Genomic DNA, 14,215 nt, shown 5'->3' on the forward strand with positions numbered 1-14,215 from the left:
AGGGAATCGGGAAGGGCGTGGAGGGAGAGGGATCCAGGGGGAGGGATCCAGGGGGAGGGAAAAGGGATCCAGGCGGAGGGAGAGGGATCCGAGGGGAGGGAGAGGGATCCGAGGGGTGGGAGAGGGATCCAGGGGAAGGGAGAGGGATCCAGGGGAAGGGAGAGGGATCCAGGGGAAGGGAGAGGGATCCAGGGGGAGGGAAAAGGGATCCGAGGGGAGGGAGAGGGATCCAAGGGATGAGAGAGGGATCTGGGGCAGGGAGAGGGATCCAGGGGATGGGAGAGGGATCCAAGGGGTTGGAGAGGGATCCAGAGGGAGGGAATGGGATCCGAGGGATGGGAGAGGGGATCCAAGAGCAGGAAAGGATCCGAGGGAGGTCATGGAGTGGGATGCAGGGTCATGGATCAGGTGCAGGGTCATGGATCAGGAGCAGGGTCATGGATTGGGATGCAGGGTCATGGATCAGGTGCAGGGTCATGGATTGGGATGGAGGGTCATGGATCAGGAGCAAGGTCATGGATCAGGAGCAGGGTCACGGATTGGGATGCAGGGTCATGGATTGGGATGCAGGGTCACGGATTGGGATGCAGGGTCACGGATCAGGAGCAGGGTCACGGATTGGGATGGAGGGTCATGGATTGGGATGCAGGGTCATGGATCAGGAGCAGGGTCACGGATTGGGATGGAGGGTCATGGATTGGGATGCAGGGTCACGGATTGGGATGCAGGGTCACGGATCAGGAGCAGGGTCACGGATTGGGATGGAGGGTCATGGATTGGGATGCAGGGTCATGGATCAGGAGCAGGGTCACGGATTGGGATGGAGGGTCATGGATTGGGATGCAGGGTCATGGATTGGGATGCAGGGTCATGGATCAGGAACAGGGTCATGGATTGGGATGCAGGGTCATGGATTGGGATGCAGGGTCACGGATTGGGATGGAGGGTCATGGATTGGGATGCAGGGTCACGGATTGGGATGGAGGGTCATGGATTGGGATGCAGGGTCACGGATTGGGATGGAGGGTCATGGATTGGGATGCAGGGTCATGGATTGGGATGCAGGGTCATGGATTGGGATGCAGGGTCATGGATCAGGAGCAGGGTCATGGATCGGGAGCAGGATCATGGATCAGGAGCAGGATCATGGATCAGGAGCAGGGTCATGGATTGGGATGCAGGGTCATGGATTGGGATGCAGGGTCATGGATTGGGATGCAGGGTCATGGATTGGGATGCAGGGTCATGGAGTGGGATGCAGGGTCATGGATCAGGAGCAGGGTCATGGATTGGGATGGAGGGTCATGGATCAGGAGCAGGGTCATGGATCCGGAGCAGGGTCATGGATCAGGAGCAGGGTCATGGATCGGGAGCAGGATCATGGATCAGGAGCAGGATCATGGATCAGGAGCAGGATCATGGATCAGGAGCAGGATCATGGATCAGGAGCAGGGTCACCAGGTCAGGATGTCACCTCCAGGGAGATGTGACTGAGCTTGTGATCATCCCTATCCCACATCCCATTCCCACATTCCCATCTCATCCTATCCCACATCCCACAGCCCCATCCCACATTCCTATCCCATCCCACATCCCCATCCCCATCCCATCCCATCCCATTCCCATTCCCATTCCCATCCCCATCCCACATCCCCATCCCATATCCCCATCCCATCCCATATCCCATATCCCCATCCCATCCCCATCCCGTCCCCATCCCCATCCCATATCCCAATCCCCATCCCACGTCCCACATCCCACATCCCATTCCCATTCCCATCCCCATCCCATATCCCATCCCACACCCCTATCCCTCATCCCCACCTCATTCCTATTCCCATATCCCATATCCCATCCCACATCCCCATCTCATCTCATCCCATCCCACATCCCCATCCCATTCCCACATCCCTATCCCATCCTATCCCATCCCAATCCCACATCCTTGTCCCATCCCATTCCCATCCCATCCCCATCCCACATTCCCATCCCAATCCCACATCCTTGTCTCATCCCACATTCCCATCCCATCCCCATCCCACATTTCCATCCCACATCCCACATTCCCATCCCCATCCCACATTTCCATCCCACATCCCACATTCCCATCCCCATCCCACATTCCCATCCCCATCCCACATTCCCAGCCCCATCCCACATTCCCATCCCCATCCCACATTCCCAGCCCCATCCCACATTCCCATCCCACATCCCACATTCCCATCCCACATCCCACATTCCCAGCCCCATCCCACATTCCCATCCCACATCCCACATTCCCATCCCACATCCCACATTCCCATCCCCATCCCACATTCCCATCCCCATCCCACATTCCCATCCCCATCCCACATTCCCATCCCCATCCCACATTCCCATCCCCATCCCACATTCCCATTCTCATCCCACATCCCCATCCCACCCCAAATCCCCCCGGGTTCCCTTGGGATCAGATCCCTGCCTGGGGCTCCCTCCCCCCTCACTGGGGGGTCCCTTCCCAGTGGGATTTTCCCAGCAGGGCCCATTCCGGGACACAAATCCCAAAATCCCTAAAATTCCCTTTTATTCCCGCCAGAGGCTCCTTTTGGGGGGAGGTTCCACCTTAAACCTCGGGGGATTCCCAGGATCCCGCCGGGTCATTCCCAGCCCATTCCCAGGTCATTCCCAGACCATTCCCAGACCATTCCCAGCCATTCCCAGCCCATTCCCAGACCATTCCCAGACCATTCCCAAACCATTCCCAGGTCATTCCCAGACCATTCCCAGACCATTCCCAGCTCATTCCCAGCCCATTCCCACCCCATTCCCAGACCATTCCCAGACCATTCCCAGACCATTCCCAAACCATTCCCAGGCCATTCCCAGACCATTCCCAGCTCATTCCCAGCCCATTCCCAGACCATTCCCAGACCATTCCCAGACCATTCCCAGACCATTCCCAGTCCATTCCCCGTCCATTCCCAGACCATTCCCAGTCCACTCCCAGCCCATTTCCAGACCATTCCCAGATCATTCCCAGACCATTCCTGGGCCATTCCCAGACCATTCCCAGTCCATTCCCAGACCATTCCCAGTCCACTCCCAGCCCATTTCCAGACCATTCCCAGATCATTCCCAGACCATTCCTGGGCCATTCCCAGACCATTCCCAGTCCATTCCCAGACCATTCCCAGTCCACTCCCAGCCCATTCCCAGCCCATTCCCAGCCCATTCCCAACCCATTCCCAAACCATTCCCAGACCATTCCCGGGCCATTCCCTCCCAGTCCAGCCCTCGGGGAACCCCCTTTCCCGCTCCAGGGCCCCCTTTTTCCCGGGAATCTGGCAGGGATGTGGCGGGGGGGGCCGCTCCGGGGGCTGGCGGAGCCCCAGAATTCCCGGGAAAAGCTGCCAGGTCCGGCCCAAAGAGGGAAATTTGGCGCCCGCCGGGATTTTCCATGACTCCAACCCCACCCCCCGCGGGAGGGGGGGGAACAGGGAAAGGGGGGGGGACCCCAAAACCACCCCGGGGGGGAGACTGGGGGGGTCCCAACGGCAGAGATCCCGAAAATGTCCGGCAGGTGACAATCCCTCAATCCCAGGTGACAATCCCTCAATCCCAGGTGACAATCCCCAATCCCAGGTGACAATCCCCAATCCCAGGTGACAATCCCTCAATTCCAGGTGACAATCCCTGAATTCCAGGTGACAATCCCCCAATTCCAGGTGACAATCCCCAATTCCAGGTGACAATCCCCAATCCCAAGTGACAATCCCCAATCCCAGGTGACAATCCCCAATCCCAGGTGACAATCCCCAATTCCAGGTGACAATCCCTCAATCCCAGGTGACAATCCCCCAATCCCAGGTGACAATCCCTCAATTCCAGGTGACAATCCCCAATTCCAGGTGACAATCCCCAATTCCATGTGACAATCCCTCAATTCCAGGTGACAATCCCCAATCCCAGGTGACAATCCCTCAATCCCAGGTGACAATCCCTCAATTCCAGGTGACAATCCCCCAATCCCAGGTGACAATCCCTCAATTCCAGGTGACAATCCCTCAATTCCAGGTGACAATCCCCAATTCCATGTGACAATCCCTCAATTCCAGGTGACAATCCCCAATCCCAGGTGACAATCCCTCAATCCCAGGTGACAATCCCCAATCCCAGGTGACAATCCCCAATTCCAGGTGACAATCCCTCAATCCCAGGTGACAATCCCTCAATTCCAGGTGACAATCCCCCAATCCCAGGTGACAATCCCCCAATCCCAGGTGACAATCCCCAATCCCAGGTGACAATCCCCAATCCCAGGTGACAATCCCCAATTCCACGTGACAATCCCCAATTCCAGGTGACAATCCCCAATCCCAGGTGACAATCCCTCAATCCCAGGTGACAATCCCCAATTCCAGGTGACAATCCCTCAATTCCAGGTGACAATCCCCAATTCCAGGTGACAATCCCTCAATTCCAGGTGACAATCCCTCAATCCCAGGTGACAATCCCTCAATTCCAGGTGACAATCCCCAATCCCAGGTGACAATCCCCAATCCCAGGTGACAATCCCTCAATTCCAGGTGACAATCCCTGAATTCCAGGTGACAATCCCCCAATTCCAGGTGACAATCCCCAATTCCAGGTGACAATCCCCAATCCCAAGTGACAATCCCCAATCCCAGGTGACAATCCCCAATCCCAGGTGACAATCCCCAATTCCAGGTGACAATCCCTCAATCCCAGGTGACAATCCCCCAATCCCAGGTGACAATCCCTCAATTCCAGGTGACAATCCCCAATCCCAGGTGACAATCCCCAATCCCAGGTGACAATCCCCAATCCCAGGGTGACAATCCCCAATCCCAGGTGACAATCCCCAATCCCAGGTGACAATCCCCAATTCCAGGTGACAATCCCCAATTCCAGGTGACAATCCCCAATTCCATGTGACAATCCCTCAATTCCAGGTGACAATCCCCAATCCCAGGTGACAATCCCTCAATCCCAGGTGACAATCCCTCAATTCCAGGTGACAATCCCCCAATCCCAGGTGACAATCCCTCAATTCCAGGTGACAATCCCTCAATTCCAGGTGACAATCCCCAATTCCATGTGACAATCCCTCAATTCCAGGTGACAATCCCCAATCCCAGGTGACAATCCCTCAATCCCAGGTGACAATCCCCAATCCCAGGTGACAATCCCCAATTCCAGGTGACAATCCCTCAATCCCAGGTGACAATCCCTCAATTCCAGGTGACAATCCCCCAATCCCAGGTGACAATCCCCCAATCCCAGGTGACAATCCCCAATCCCAGGTGACAATCCCCAATTCCACGTGACAATCCCCAATTCCAGGTGACAATCCCCAATCCCAGGTGACAATCCCTCAATCCCAGGTGACAATCCCCAATCCCAGGTGACAATCCCTCAATTCCAGGTGACAATCCCTCAATCCCAGGTGACAATCCCCAATCCCAGGTGACAATCCCTCAATTCCAGGTGACAATCCCTCAATTCCAGGTGACAATCCCTCAATCCCAGGTAACAATCCCCAATCCCAGGTGACAATCCCCAATCCCAGGGTGACAATCCCCAATCCCAGGTGACAATCCCCAATTCCAGGTGACAATCCCTCAATTCCAGGTGACAATCCCCAATTCCAGGTGACAATCCCTCAATTCCAGGTGACAATCCCTCAATCCCAGGTGACAATCCCTCAATTCCAGGTGACAATCCCTCAATCCCAGGTGACAATCCCTCAATTCCAGGTGACAATCCCCCAATTCCAGGTGACAATCCCCAATTCCAGGTGACAATCCCCCAATTCCAGGTGACAATCCCTCAATTCCAGGTGACAATCCCCAATTCCAGGTGACAATCCCCAATCCCAGGTGACAATCCCCAATTCCAGGTGACAATCCCCAATTCCAGGTGACAATCCCTCAATTCCAGGTGACAATCCCCAATTCCAGGTGACAATCCCCAATTCCAGGTGACAATCCCTCAATCCCAGGTGACAATCCCCAATCCCAGGTGACAATCCCCAATCCCAGGTGACAATCCCTCAATTCCAGGTGACAATCCCCAATCCCAGGTGACAATCCCTCAATTCCAGGTGACAATCCCCAATCCCAGGTGACAATCCCCAATCCCAGTGTGACAATCCCCAATCCCAGGTGACAATCCCTCAATTCCAGGTGACAATCCCCAATTCCAGGTGACAATCCCCAATTCCAGGTGACAATCCCTCAATTCCAGGTGACAATCCCCAATTCCAGGTGACAATCCCTCAATCCCAGGTGACAATCCCTCAATTCCAGGTGACAATCCCTCAATTCCAGGTGACAATCCCCAATCCCAGGTGACAATCCCTCAATCCCAGGTGACAATCCCCAATCCCAGGTGACAATCCCTCAATTCCAGGTGACAATCCCTCAATCCCAGGTGACAATCCCCAATCCCAGGTGACAATCCCCAATCCCAGGTGACAATCCCTCAATCCCAGGTGACAATCCCTCAATCCCAGGTGACAATCCCCCTTCTCCCCATCCTGGGAGCACTGGGACGGGGGTGGGGCCGGGAGGAGCAGCGGGAGGAAGGACAAGAGCTGGGCTCGTCCCAGGCTCGGAGGGACCATTCCCCTCTTCCTGCACCCCATTCCCTCTTCCTGAGCCCCCATTCCCTCTTCCTGAACCTCCATTTCCTTTACCTGAGCCCCCATTCCCTCTTCCTGAATCCCCTTCCCCTCTTCCTGTCCCCCATTCCCTCTTCCTGAACCTCCTTCTCCTATTCCTGGGCCCTCATTCCCTCTTCCTGCACCCCATTCCCTCTACCTGAACCCCCCATTCCCTCTCCCTGCCCAAGCTCCGCACCCCCCACCCTCAGAGATGCTCTCCCTGCCTTCCCACCCCACAAGGACCCTCTCCCTTCCCCCTCATCCCCCAGAGACCCTCTCCCTGCCTTCCCACCCCACAAGGACCTCTCCCTTCCCTCTCACCCCTCAGGGACCCTCTCCCTGCCTTCTCACCCCATAAGAACCCTCTCCCTTCTCTCTCATCCCACAAGGACCCTCTCCCTGCCCTCCCACCCCATAAGAACCCTCTCCCTTCCCCCTCATCCCTCAGGAACCTCTCCCTTCTCTCTCACCCCTCAGGGACCCTGTCCCTTCCTTCTCACCCCATAAGAACCCTCTCCCTTCCCCCTCATCCCTCAGGGACCCTCTCCCTGCCTTCTCATCCCACAAGGACCCTCTCCCTTCCCTCTCACCCCCCAGGGACCCTCTCCCTTCCCCCTCATCCCCCAGGGACCCTCTCCTTCCTCTCTCATCCCTCAGGGACCCTCTCCCTTCCTTCCCACCCACAAGGACCCTCTCCCTGCCTTCCCATCCCATAAGAACCCTCTCCCTTCTCTCTCATCCCCCAAGGACGCTCTCCCTTCCCCGTCATCCCTCAAGGACCCTCTCCCTCCCCCTCATCCCCCAGAGACCCTCTCCCTTCCCTCTCATCCCTCAGGGACCCTCTCCCTTCCTTCCCACCCCACAAGGACCCTCTCCCTTCCCTCTCATCCCTCAGGGACCCTCTCCCTGCCTTCCCACCCCACAAGGACCCCCTCCCTTCCCCCTCATCCCCCAGGGACCCTCTCCCTGCCTTCCCACCCCATAAGAACCCTCTCCCTTCCCCCTCATCCCTCAGGGACCCTCTCCCTGCCTTCCCACCCCATAAGAACCCTCTCCCTTCCCCCTCACCCCCCAGGGACCCTCTCCCTGCCTCCCCTTCTCCCCCTCCCGCCGTGTCCCCCCCTCCCCGTCCCTCCCTCCGCAGCTGCCCCCGCTAATCCCGGCCATCCATCGCCCCGACAGCCCGGGATTTGCTCCGGGATTTGCTCCGGGATTTGCTCCGGGATTTGTTCCGGGATTTGTTCCGGGATTTGCTGCGGGGCCGCTCCCGCACCCGCTCCCGGGCCGCTCCCGCTCCGGCCCTAAAAAGGACACGAGCCCCGATCCCGGCCCCGCGTTCCTCCGGGACGGGTCACGATCCCTCCCCGGGGACACATCCCGAGCTCCCGGGGCCGCTGCCGGAGCCCGCAGCGCCCTCATCCCGCTCCCCTTTGGAAAAATCCCGAGCTCCCGGGGCCCCTCCCAGAGCCCGCAGCGCCCTCATCCCGCTCCCCTTTGGAAAAATCCCTTCCCGGGGCCCCTCCCAGAGCCCGCAGCGCCCTCATCCCGCTCCCCTTTGGAAAAATCCCTTCCTGGGGCCCCTCCCAGAGCCCGCAGCGCCCTCATCCCGCTCCCCTTTGGAAAAATCCCGAGCTCCCGGGGTCCCTCCCAGAGCCCGCAGCGCCCTCATCCCGCTCCCCTTTGGAAAAATCCCTTCCCGGGGCACCCCTTGGGATGGAGAGGAGCGGGGAGGGCGGGGAGCCTCTCCCGGATTGTTCCTGGGAGTTTTCCCGGGCTGGGATGCGCCCCCGGCCGCTCCCCCTGCTCTCCATCACAATTCCCGGCTGCTTTCCCTGATCCCTACCGCAATTCCCAGTCTCTCCCCCCGCTCTCCATCACAATTCCCGGCCTCTCCTCCCGCTCTCCACCACAATTCCAGGCCTCTCCCTGCTCTCCACCACAATTCCCAGACTCTCCCCTGCTCTCCATCACAATTCCCGACTGTTTTCCCTGCTCTCCACCACAATTCCCGGCCTCTCTCCCCTGCTCTCCATCACAATTCCCGGCTGCTTTCCCTGCTCTCCATCACAATTCCCGGCTGCTTTCCCTGCTCTCCATCACAATTCCCGGCTACTTTCCCTGCTCTCCCCCACAATTCCCGGCCTCTCCCCCACTCTCCACCACAGTTCCCGGTCTCTCCTCCCTCTCTCCACCACAATTCCCGGCCTCTCCCCTACTCTCCACCACAATTCCCAGACTCTCCCCTGCTCTCCATCACAATTCCCGGTCTCTCCCCCCACTCTCCATCACAATTCCCGGCTGCTTTCCCTGCTCTCCATCACAATTCCCGACTTCTCCCCTGCTCTCCATCACAATTCCCAGCCTCTCCCCTGCTCTCCATCACAATTCCCGGTCTCTCCCACCCGCTCTCCATCACAATTCCCGGCTGCTTTTCCCGCTCTCCACCACAATTCCCGGTCTCTCCCCTTTTCTCCATCACAATTCCCGGCTGCTTTCCCTGCTCTCCATCACAATTCCCGGCCTCTCTCCTGCTCTCCACCACAATTCCAGAGGGGATTTGGGGTCATTTTTTTTTCCCGGCGTGTCCCTCTCCCCTCCCCCCGGCTGGATTTGCCATCCCAGCTCCCTTCCCGAGGCCCTGGGATGTGCCGGAGCTCAGGCAGCACCCGGGAAAAGCCGGGATGGGGGGGGGGAAGGGGAGGATTGACGGACGCAGGACAGATCCTGAAATCCCAGCCCGGAATGGGGAGGTTTGGGATGTCGGGATGTCGGGATGTTAGGATGTAGGGATGTTGGGATGTTGGGATGTTGGGATGTCAGGATGTTGGGATGTCGGGATGTTGGGATGTTGGGATGTTGGGATGTTGGGATGTTGGGATGTCGGGATGTTGGGATGTTGGGATGTCGGGATGTCGGGATGTTGGGATGTTGGGATGTTGGGATGTTGGGATGCTGGGCTGTAGGGATGTCGGGATGTCAGGATGTTGGGATGTCGGGATGTTGGGATGTCGGGATGTTGGGATGTTGGGATGTTGGGATGTTGGGATGTTGGGATGTTGGGATGTTGGGATGTTGGGATGCTGGGCTGTAGGGATGTTGGGATGTTGGGATGTTGGGATGTTGGGATGTCAGAATGTCGGGATGTCGGGATGTTGGGATGTTGGGATGTCGGGATGTCGGGATGTAGGGATGTTGGGATGTCGGGATGTCGGGATGTTGGGATGTCGGGATGTTGGGATGTCGGGATGTTGGGATGTTGGGATGTTGGGATGTCAGGATGTCGGCATGTCGGCATGTCGGGATGCTGGGCTGTCGGGATGTTGGGATGTCGGGCTGTCGGGATGTTGGGATGTTGGGATGCTGGGATGTTGGGATGTTGGGATGTTGGGCTGTCGGGATGTTGGGATGTTGGGATGTCGGGATGTTGGGATGTCGGGATGCTGGGCTGTCGGGATGTTGGGATGTTGGGATGCTGGGATGTCAGGATGTCGGGATGAGGGCTACCGGAAGGAGGGGGAGGGCAAGGAGAGGGCACCGGGATTGGGATCCCGGTTTGGGATGAACAGCCCGGCTCTGGGAGGGGGCGGGAACGGCCTCGGGGTCCCTTCTGAGGGTGGGGAGGGGACAAGGGGCAGGGAGGGGACACGAGGAACAGGGAGGGGACACGAGGAACAAACAGGGAAGGGACACGAGGAACAGGCAGGGAGGGGACACGAGGAACAGGGAGGGGACACATGGAGAAGGTAAGGAGGGGACAGGAGGAACAGGCAGGGAAGGGACGGGAGGAACAGGCACGGAGGGGACACGGGGGGCAGGGAGGGGACAGGAGGAACAGGGAGGGAGGGACACGAGGAACAGGGAGGGGACAGGAGGAGCAGGCAGGGAAGGGACACGAGGAACAGGGAGGGGACAGGAGGAGCAGGCAGGGAAGGGTCAGGAGGAACTGGTAGGGAGACGACACGAGGAACAGGGAGGGGACACATGGAGAAGGTAAGGAGGGGACACGAGGAACAGGCAGGGAGGGAACAGGAGGAGCAGGGAGCGGACAGGAGGAACAGGGAGGGAAGGGACACGAAGAACAGGTAGGGAGGGGACACGAGGGACAGGGAGCGGACAGGAGGAACAGGGAGGGAAGGGACACGAAGAACAGGTAGGGAGGGGACACGAGGAACAGAGAGGGGACACATGGAGAAGGTAAGGAGGGGACAGGAGGAACGGGCAGGGAGGGGACGGGAGGAACAGGCAGGGAGGGGACACGGGGGGCAGGGAGGGGACAGGAGGAACAGGAGGGAAGGGACAGGAGGAGAAGGGAGGGGACACATGGAGAAGGTAAGGAGGGGACAGGAGGAACGGGCAGGGAGGGGACACGGGGGGCAGGGAGGGAACAGGAGGAACAAACAGGGAAGGGACACGAGGAACAGGCAGGGAGACGACACGAGGAACAGGCAGGGGACACGAGGAACAGGGAGGGGACACATGGAGGAGGTAAGGAGGGGACACGAGGAACAGGCAGGGAAGGGACGGGAGGAAGAGGCAGGGAAGGGACAGGAGGAGCAGGCAGGGAAGGGACACGGGGGGCAGGGAGGGGACAGGAGGAACAGGCAGGGAAGGGACAGGAGGAACAGGGAGGGGACACATGGAGCAGGCAGGGAAGGGACAGGAGGAACAGGCAGGGGACAGGAGGAACAGGTGAGGAGGGACACAAGGAACAGGCAGGGAAGGGACACGAAGAAGAGGGAGGGAGGGGACAGGAGGAACAGGGAGGGGACACGAGGAGCAGGTGAGGAAAAGACACGAGGAACAGGCAGGGAAGGGACAGGAGGAGCAGGCAGGGGACACACGGAGCAGGTGAGGAGGGGACACGAGGAGCAGCCCCCCCTTTTCTATCAGTGAGGGAAGGGGCAGCTGGAACCCGGCACGGAGGAGAGCAGGGAGGCTCTGGGAATGCTCTGGGAATGCTCTGGGAATGCTCTGGGGATGCTCTGGGGATACTCTCAGGTGATACTCAGGGGATACTCAGGGGATGCTCTGGGGGTGCTCTGGGGATGCTCTGGGGCTGCTCTCAGGTGATGCTCAGGGGATGCTCTCCAGTGATGCTCCAGTGATGCTCAGGTGGTGCTTTTATGATGCTCTGGGGATGCTCTGGGGATGCTCAGGGGATGCTCAGGGGATGCTCTGGGGATGCTCAGGGGATGCTCTCAGGTGCTCAGGGGATGCTCTGGGGATGCTCTGGGGATGCTCTCAGGTGCTCAGGGGATGCTCAGGGGATGCTCAGGGGATGCACAGGGGATGCTCTGGGGTTGCTCTCAGGTGATGCTCAGGGGATGCTCAGGGGATGCTCAGGGGATGCTCTGGGGTTGCTCTGGGGTTGCTCTCAGGTGATACTCAGGGGATGCTCTCCAGTGATGCTCCAGTGATGCTCAGGTGGTGCTTTTATGATGCTCTGGGGATGCTCAGGGGATGCTCAGGGGATGCTCTCAGGTGCTCAGGGGATGCTCTGGGGATGCTCTGGGGATGCTCAGGGGATGCTCTCAGGTGCTCTGGGGATGCTCAGGGGATGCTCAGGGGATGCTCTCAGGTGCTCTGGGGATGCTCAGGGGATGCTCAGGGGATGCTCTCAGGTGCTCAGGGGATGCTCAGGGGATGCTCTCAGGTGCTCTGGGGATGCTCAGGGGATACTCAGGGGATGCTCTCAGGTGCTCAGGGGGTGCTCTGGGGATGCCCAGGGGATGCTTTCCAGTGATGTTTTCTGCTGATTCTGCCAGGTGATGCTCAGGGGATGCTCAGGGGATGCTCTGGGGATGCTCTGGGATTGCTCTCAGGTGATACTCAGGGGATGCTCTCCAGTGATGCTCCAGTGATGCTCAGGTGGTGCTTTTATGATGCTCAGGTGATGCTCAGGGGATGCTCAGGGGATGTTCAGGTGATGCTCAGGTGATGCTCTGGGGATGCTCTGGGGATGCTCTGGGAATGCTCTCAGGTGCTCTGGGGATGCTCTGGGGATGCTCAGGGGATACTCTCAGGTGCTCTGGGGATGCTCTCAGGTGTTCAGGGGATACTCTCAGGTGCTCAGGGGATGCTCTCAGGTGCTCTGGGGATGCTCTCAGGTGCTCAGGGGATGCTTTCCAGTGATGTTTTCTGGTGATTCTGCCAGGTGATGCTCAGGGGATGCTCTGGGGATGCTCAGGGGATGCTCTGGGGATACTCTGGGGATGCTCAGGGGATGCTCTGGGGATGCTCTGGGGATGCTCAGGGAATGCTCTCAGGTGCTCAGGGGATGTTCAGGTGATGCTCAGGGGATGCTCAGGGGATGTTCAGGTGATGCTCAGGGGATGCTCTGGGGATGCTCAGGGGATGTTCAGGTGATGCTCTGGGGATGCTCAGGGGATGCTCAGGGGATGTTCAGGTGATGCTCAGGGGATGTTCAGGTGATGCTCAGGGGATGCTCAGGGGATGCTCTGGGGATGCTCAGGGGATGTTCAGGTGATGCTCAGGGGATGTTCAGGTGATGCTCTGGGGATGCTCAGGTGATGCTCAGGTGATGTTCAGGGGATGCTCAGGTGATGCTCAGGGGATGCTCTGGGGATGCTCAGGGGATGTTCAGGTGATGCTCAGGTGATGTTCAGGGGATGCTCAGGTGATGCTCAGGGGATGCTCAGGTGATGCTCAGTTGATGCTCTGGTGATACTCTGGGGCTACTCTCCAGAGCTGTTCTCAGGTGACACTCCCAGCTGTCCCTCGGGTGTTGCTCAGGTGATGCTTTTGCAATGCTCAGGTGACGCTCAGGTGACACTCTGGGGATGCTCTCCAGGGATGTTTTTTGATGATGTCTCAGGTGATACTCTGGTGATGCTCAGGTGATGCTCTCAGGTGATACTCTGGTGATACTGTGGTGATGCTCAGGTGATGTCTCAGGTGATGTCTCAGGCGATGTCTCAGGTGATGTCTCAGGCGATGTCTCAGGTGATGTCTCAGGTGATACTCTGGTGATACTCCAGTGATGCCTCAGGTGCTGCTCTCAGATGATGCTCAGATGATGTTCCGGTGATTTCTCAGGTGATGCCTCAGGTGATACTCTGATGATGCTCTGGTGATGCTCTCAGGTGATTCTCAGGTGATACTCTGGTGATATTCTGGTGGTGTCTCAGGTGATACTCTGGTGATACTCCGATGATGTCTCAGGTGATGTCTCAGGTGATGCTCAGGTGATGCTGGGGTGATACTCTGGTGATACTCTGGTGATCCCTCAGGTGATGCTCTCAGATGATGCTCCAGTGATGTCTCAGGTGATGTCTCAGATGATGCTCTGATGACGTTCAGGTGATACTCCAGTGATGTCTCAGGTGATGCTCTGGGGATATCTCAGGTGATGCTCGGGTGATGCTCCAGTGATGTTCAGGTGATGTCTCAGGTGATGTCTCAGATGATGCTCTGATGCTCTCAGATGATGCTCCAACGATGTCTCAGGTGATGCTCTGGGGATGTCTCAGGTGATGCTCTGGTGATACTCCAGTGATGTCTCAGGTGATGCTCTGAGGATGTCTCAGGTGA

General features: G+C 58.2%; 1 protein-coding gene across 1 annotated transcript in view; it reads left to right on the forward strand.

Moving 5' to 3' along the window:
- Positions 1-7,821, forward strand: part of EPHX2 (epoxide hydrolase 2) — a 27,059-nt gene extending 19,238 nt beyond the window's left edge. Inside the window, exon 15 of the mRNA XM_032682271.1 lies at positions 7,809-7,821. Coding sequence (XP_032538162.1) covers positions 7,809-7,821 — 13 coding nt within the window. The remainder of the gene's footprint in view (positions 1-7,808) is intronic.
- The last annotated feature ends 6,394 nt before the right edge of the window (positions 7,822-14,215 follow it).

The sequence above is a fragment of the Chiroxiphia lanceolata genome, chromosome 3, assembly GCF_009829145.1.
Source record: "Chiroxiphia lanceolata isolate bChiLan1 chromosome 3, bChiLan1.pri, whole genome shotgun sequence".
NCBI lineage: Eukaryota > Metazoa > Chordata > Aves > Passeriformes > Pipridae > Chiroxiphia > Chiroxiphia lanceolata.